Source organism: Humulus lupulus, chromosome 2 (genome assembly GCF_963169125.1).
Source record: "Humulus lupulus chromosome 2, drHumLupu1.1, whole genome shotgun sequence".
Classification (NCBI taxonomy): domain Eukaryota; kingdom Viridiplantae; phylum Streptophyta; class Magnoliopsida; order Rosales; family Cannabaceae; genus Humulus; species Humulus lupulus.
In genome coordinates, this window is record NC_084794.1 from 54,173,284 (window position 1) to 54,180,730 (window position 7,447).

Sequence of the window (7,447 nt, forward strand, 5' to 3'; positions counted from 1 at the left end):
CTGAGAAGGTTAAGGAACAAAAGGAAAACAAAGAACTCAGCAGCTTTCCTTTTCTCTCTCGTTTATTCTAGGTGCCAAGGAAGGTTGAGGAGTTTTTGGAGAATTGAAGAGGATCAAAGCTTGGGAAATCAAGGTGTTAGGCTTGGGGATTAGTTCAAGGGCGTTTTCATCATAGCTGAGGTTTTCGCTAAGGGCTTGAATCGGGGATCGTGCTCAGAGGGTTGTCGCTAGTAACCCGTATACGGACCAAAGGTAAGAAAACTGCACCTGTTGTGTGAATGCATGATTAGAGCATAGTGAAGGTGATGAACATGATTATAATTATGTTGTGAATGTCCGGTTAGATACGTTGTAACGTGCATGATTATGATTATGCTTATGACTGTTTAGTGAATGTATTATAATGCATTGTGCGATTATCTGTTAAGTATGTTATATGAAACATGTGGCTGTCTGTTATGACTGTGAGGCTTAGTTTATAAACTAGGGTATCATTAGAATGTTAAATGGGGATCAACTTATTAGTTGAGAATATGATGGGCTCTGGGAGATTCTTAATAGTTGAAAATCCCAAGGCTTCAACTTATAAGTTGGAGGCACGTGGTGGCTTGACTTATAAGTCAAGGGCATAAGGGTCTTAGTTTATAAGCTAAGATTGGCATAATGCATGTGGAGTGCAGGCCACCGTGGTTGGGCCACCCTGGGAGTGCAACATGCATTTGACTGGCTCAGATGCCAACAACATGAAAGGAAGTGCGACATGCACTTGTGTGACTCTATGGTCTCCAATTGGGTTTAAGGAATGCACTGGATTCAGTTATTACTATTTGATGGTTGTTTTCTTCACTGAATTGTTGATTATATTTTCTTGCTGAGTCTTCTGGCTCACAGGTGCTTTGTGGTGCAGGTAAAGGTAAAGAGAAGCTCAACCAGCCATGAGTCGGAAGGCATTAGCAGTGGTATGTACATATGCAGTCCGCTCGACCACCATGATCGAGATGCTCAGAGGAACTAGGGTTAAACCCAGCTTTTGCCGCTTAGGACGGCTTAATGTGTAACCTGAGTTTTGTAACAGGCTTTTAAACTAATGTTTTTGGGATCCCATGTAAAGAATTGGTTATTAACTTAATGGAAATGTTTATGAGATGATCAAAAGTTTTAATACCTAAACCTTAGTGGCTTAATCACATGTTTAGTCCAAATGACTTGTTAGTAAGTCCAGCACTGGTTTCAAAACACACCTGGTAACGGACCCTAATTAGCAGGGCATTACAGTGGGGTGACTAGGTGAGAAAAGTCTGAGAAGATGATGACAGGATTAGGGTTTCAAAAGAGGTTAGGGCTGAGATTGGAAGATTTAGGCCAAAATCAATCTTCTTTGAGTTTTAACAACTTTGCTGAAGTTATTAGAAAAAATAACAACTTTGCTGAAGCATTGTACCAACTTTGCTACAACAAAGTTAAGTCAGAGAGTTTTCCTTATCCATTGAAACTTTTTTTGTAGCATTACACAAACTTTAATGCAGCAAAAGTAAGTCAGAGAGCTTTGGCCAAAAATGATGTTGTAGCATTATTCGAACTTTTCTGCCACAAAACTAAAGCTCATCTTTCTCCTCAAAAATTGCTATAGCATCACCCAAACTTTGATGCAGCAAAGTTATCACAGAGAGCTTGTTTTTCTTGCCACTAACTTTGCTACAACATCACCCCTTGTTACAATAAAAGAACTAACCCTGCAACTCATTTGATTCTATTTTCCTTGCAACCAAAAGCACATTACACCATCAAAAACCATAATCTAAAAAAAATTGATTCACTATATATATTTATTTTTTTCTTCTTTCTTCTTTATTTTTTTTCTTCTTTTATATATATATATATATATTTGCATGGGCTGCTTTATAATTAAATCTCCTAACTCCATAGCAACCCAAGTTGTTACATCTTCTTCAAGGATCCTTCAAAGGGATTGAACACTTATTTCACTCAATCTCATCTCCCCAAGAGTGCTTGAATCTTTGGCCATTAACCTTGAATTCTCTTCCGAAGCCTTCTTCACGCAATTCCACCATTCCATAGGGATACACCTTAACTACCAAGAATGGGCCTGGCCACCTTGACTTGAACTTGCCTGGAAATAGTTTCAAGCGCGAGTTAAAAAGCAAGACTCGCTGGCCCTCTTATAACACTCTTGTTTGAATGTGCTAGTCGTGCTATCTTTTTGTTTTCTCCTTGTAAAGTTTGGCAATTTCATAATAGAATAAGTGCATCTCTTCTAATTCATTCAAATGCAACATTCTCTTTTCTCCTGCAAGTTGCAAATCCATATTGAGTGTTTGAATATCCCAACAAGCACGGTGCTCAAGTTTAACCCGTAAATGGCAAGCTTTGCCAAACACCAAATAATATGGTGACATCCCCAATGATGTCTTGAAAGCTGTTCTATAGGCCCACAATGTGTCATCTAACCTCTTGGACCAATTCTTGCGATTGGGGCTCACCACTTTCTCAAGAACACATTTATCTCTCTCTATTGGACAACTCAGCTTGTCCATTAGTTTAGGGATGGTATGCAGTAGCTACTTTGTGCCACGTCATATTTATCCAACAAACTTGCTAGTAACTTATTCACAAAATGAGTGCCTTCATCGCTAATGATTTCCCTTGGGGTACCAAAACGAGTAAAAATGTTCTTTTGTAAGAACCTCATGGCAACATTAGAATCATTAGTAGGGGGGCAATCGCTTCCACCCATTTTGAAACAATATCCACGAATACCAAGATGTACAAATTTCCATAAGATGGAGGAAATGGGCCCATAAAATCTATACCCCACACATCAAACAATTCAACTTCAAGAATATTAGTTAAGAACATCTTATTCCTTCTAGAATTATTACCAACCCTTTGGCATCAATCAAATCTCAACACAAAAGCATGAGCAACTTTGATAAGGAAGACCAAAAGAAACCGCATTAAAGTACCTTAGGTATGGTGCGAATTCCCCCAAAATGCCCTCCACAAGGTGAAGAGTGGCAATGGTGTAGGATATCCTCCATCTCTTGCTCGGGGACACATCTCCTAATCATTTGGTCGGCACATTGTTTGAACATGTATGGCTCCTCCCAAAATTAGTGTCTCACATCATGCAAAAACTTCTTCTTTTGTTGGCTTGTCAAATTCAGAGGCAACATTACTAAAAGTGCTTCAATATAAAATCCTAAATCATATTTCTATAGAACATTTGTTAAATCAAAGAAGAAGATGAACATGAGAGCAGAAGCACTAACTTGAAGCCATTGTTGGAGATTGCACAAAGGGTTTAGATCTTCCTATATAGTATGTATTTCTATGAGAGAATAGTCTCTCTTTTCTTCTTTGTTAATAGGATTGCAGACATAATAGAATGATATATATAGGGGACCACAACCCTAATTTGTTATTTGTGATTTCCAACTTTGCCCATTATAAAATTAAAAATTCACTTTCTTGTTTCCACACATTAAATTCATGACACTTTAATACCCTGTGATAGTTATAACATAATTGGTCACTTAATTTTCTATCACACTTTATAATAGCATTATACATTATACATATGTGCCCGTAAAATAGGACTTTAATCTAACACCGTGTAACAACAATCTGCAAGCAAGGATTACAAAAGTTCATACTAAACATATTTCATATTTTTTGTCGCATTTTCCCTAGGAATCTCTATTAGAAAAATATCATACTAAACATTAGAATGGATGTTTTATAAGTATCAAACTACACAAAAGATAATACCTCGTTCATCTCCTATCTCCCTAATGTTAGAACTCAACCAAGTTCACTGACACTAATCATAAGTTTTTCCTCCCACTCCCAAGTCGCCATCTATTAGCACCAGCCTTGTTTTTGTCATTTTGCACATAATTTTAAAAAGTTGTTTAGGAGTTTTGCCCCCCGAACTATGACCTATACATTATTGTGCCTCTAATTTTTTCAACCCGTTAAAAATTACCCCCAAACTATTCACAATGTTGTAAAGTGGGACTTTCGTCCAATTCCATCTCATGTGGCTAATAGAATGTTGATGTGACTCTTTGCTTGATGATGTATCTTGGGCACATCAGCGCCACATGTATAATTTAAATAAAAATAATTTAAAAAACTTATTTTCTTATCAATAATAATTAAAACAATAACTATAACAAAAATAATTAAAAATTCATTTTAGTTGATTGAGTTTATTTTTCAAAATTGATTTAAATTATCTTATAATTAAACCATATTAATAGCCAAATTAAAAAAAAAAATTGTTCTAAGTCAAATTTATTAATTACATCAACTCATCTTCTTCAAAAATCAACTCATTTTCTCCAAATTGTGATTTAAAATCCTAATAGATACAAAACACAACAACACATTTTTCTAAATAGCATTCTAACTCACGAAGAACTTTGAGATTAATGATTCAATTAAAACTAAAATACAAACCCACGACCACAAACCTAGTCAATATTAAACATTTATACATATAAGTGTTTGTACCATGTCTTATAGTTGCACTTACAATCTCATTACAATTTTAAGCAAATGCTGAGCTAAGCTAAGCACAAATACATTTAAGCACCAATAATCTTATATGAAACATTATCTCTCCAAACCCATTTTTGCATAAATACTAATATATTTTTGAGCTCATTTATTCATATAAAATCAAAATCTAAATAATTAGGCACCTAGGATTTTATTCAATCTTCTAAGAACAACAAACACATAAAGGCAGCCTCCCAAAAATGTATATCAAAACAAAAATATTAAAATCAAACAAAAATCTTCAAAACCTGTATCTAAACCAGCCCTATCGTTGAGCTTCAGATCTGACGTCAAACTTCAAATCCGTTCACAAGCTCCTCCACAAGCTACATCGCAGACCATCACCTTGCCCGTTGCAGTCGACGTCCGGCAAGATCCACTCATCCTCAACTATGTGACACATTCAAGCACAACAATGCTGCCCATGTCTGTTGCCCATGTACAAGAAGAAAAAAGACGAAAACAAAGAAAATGAAGAGAGAGGTGGAAGAAAAAAAGGAAAAGAATAAAAGAAAATATTTTTTTTAAAAATTGTTTACTTTTAATAATCTAAATATATAAATAATTTTTTAATTTTTTTGTTTGTTATTTTCTCTCAAATATCCCAATCAGATGGTATTTGTGTCCACGTGTTGAGCCAGATCATGGGGTAAATTTCCACATCATTATTTCGTGACAAAAAGTGAACGAAATCGAACAAAAGTCTCACTTTACAATACTGTGAATAGTTTGAGGGTAATTTTTAACTCGCTGAAAAAAATTATAAGGCACAATAATGTATAAGTGATAGTTCGGTTGTCAAAATTCCTAAATAGCCATTTTAAAATGTGGGCATGTGGGGTCCTCATATGTCTCTACTATTTATAAAGGGAAATTTAAGATTTTATGCATAATGAGGGGGCATAAATCTAAAGCACTCTCAATCTTGGCATCATGTAAAATTGATGCTAAACTTTGCCCAATTACAAAAAATACCCCTACCAGATTTTCTAACTTTCTTCTCACCTCATGAAGCTCTATTCTCTCTCTCTCTCTCTCTCTCTCTCTCTCTCTCTCTCTCTCTCTCTCTCTCTCTCTCTCTCTCTCTCTCTCTCTCTCATACACTTCCATAGCACAATCACAGCACACCCACCTCTATTCTTTCAGTTTTGAAGATCACACATAGACCCACGAACACCATGGAAGCTCTCTTGCCATCTTTTTGCTCTTTGTTTTTTTTTTCTTTCTAATTTCATTTTTCTTTCATGATTCAAATCTTAAACTAAGTGAAAAGTTTAGTTAAAACACTAATATATGCATTTCGAACAAGTATGTGTTTGATTTTGTTGTTTTTTTTGCAATTTTTTTTACAAGTTTTTAGATCTGAAATAGAAAAATTTTCAGAAAACTCGATATACCTCGATGCTCAGCTCGATGGGCCCTTAAAAATCATGTTTTTATGAAAAAAGTCATCTGCCTCGATAGGCCTCGATAAAACTCGATACAATTCATATAAAGTACATAACTTTTCACTCGAATGTCTGTTTTGGGTGATTTTTTTTAATTTTGGTTTTTTTTTAGATCTACACGATTATGATGTGTACACACACATTTTGGAAGTTCAATGATTGAAAACACCCCAAAGTTAAAAACAATGCCCCTATATTTTCAAAGTTTGGTATGTTTTTAATCTTTAAACTTCTCAAATGTGTGTGTACACATCATAGACGTGTAGATCTAAAAAAAATACCCAAATTAAAAAAAAAATCACCCAAAACGGATACTTGAGTGAAAATTTATGCACTTTCTATAAATTACATCGAGTTTTATCGAGACTTGTCGAGGTCGCATCGATTTTCATTGAGGCCTGTCGAGGCAAATAACTTTTTGCATGAAAAACATGATTTTTTAGGGCTCATGAGGTCGACATCGAGGTGTATCGAGGCATATCATGAAAATCATGATTTCGTGAAAAAAAAAAAAAAATCATTTGCCTCGACAAACCTCGATGAAAATCGCTGCCACCTTGACAGGCCTTGATAGTACGCGATGGAACTCGATGCAATTCATAGAAAGTGCATAACTTTTCACTCGGGTGTCTGTTTTTGGTGATTTTTTTTTAAATTTGGTTATTTTTTTTAGATCTACATGTCTATTATATGTACACACACATTTGTGAAGTTCAAATATTAAAAACACCCCAAAGTTAAAAATAATGTCCCTATATTTTTAAAGTTGGGTACGTTTTTAATCTTTGAACTTCCCAAATGTGTGTGTACACATCATATATGTGTAGATCTCAAAAAAATATCCAAATTAAAAAAAAAATCACCCAAAACAGACACTCGAGTGAAAAGTTATGCACCTTCTATGAATTGCATCGAAATCTATCGAGGTCTGTCGAGGGAGGTGACTTTTTTCATGAAAACATGATTTTTGAGGACCCATCAAGGTATATCGAGGTGAATCGAGGCATATCATGAAAATCATGATTTTCATGAAGAAAAAAAATAATCATTTGTCTCGACAGACCTTGATGAAAATCAATGCCACCTTGACAGGCTTCGATAGAACACGATGGAACTCGATGCAGTTCATAGAAAGTGCATAACTTTTCACTCGGGTGTCCGTTTTTTGTGATTTTATTTTTTGAATTTGGCTATTTTTTTGAGATCTCCACGTGTATGATATGTACACACATTTGGGAAGTTCAAAGATTAAAAACACCCTAAAGTTAAAAAAAATGCCCCTATATTTTCAAAGTTAGGTATGTTTTTAATCTTTGAACTTCTCAAATGTGTGTGTACACATCATAGACGTGTTGATCTCAAAAAAATACTCGAATTAAAAAAAAAATCACCCAAAACGTATACCCGGGTGAAAA

General features: G+C 35.0%; 1 protein-coding gene across 1 annotated transcript; it reads right to left on the minus strand.

Moving 5' to 3' along the window:
• Positions 1 to 2,213: 2,213 nt before the first annotated feature.
• Positions 2,214 to 2,555, minus strand: LOC133814271 (uncharacterized). Its single transcript, XM_062247258.1, has one exon. It carries the CDS (start codon positions 2,553 to 2,555, stop codon positions 2,214 to 2,216), a length of 342 nt encoding a protein of 113 aa, XP_062103242.1.
• Between the last annotated feature and the right edge of the window lie 4,892 nt (positions 2,556 to 7,447).

What these genes read in the sequence shown, in the direction of transcription:
- LOC133814271 (XM_062247258.1), bottom strand. Translation starts at nt 2,555, where the DNA reads ATGGACAAGCTGAGTTGTCCAATAGAGAGAGATAAATGTGTTCTTGAG.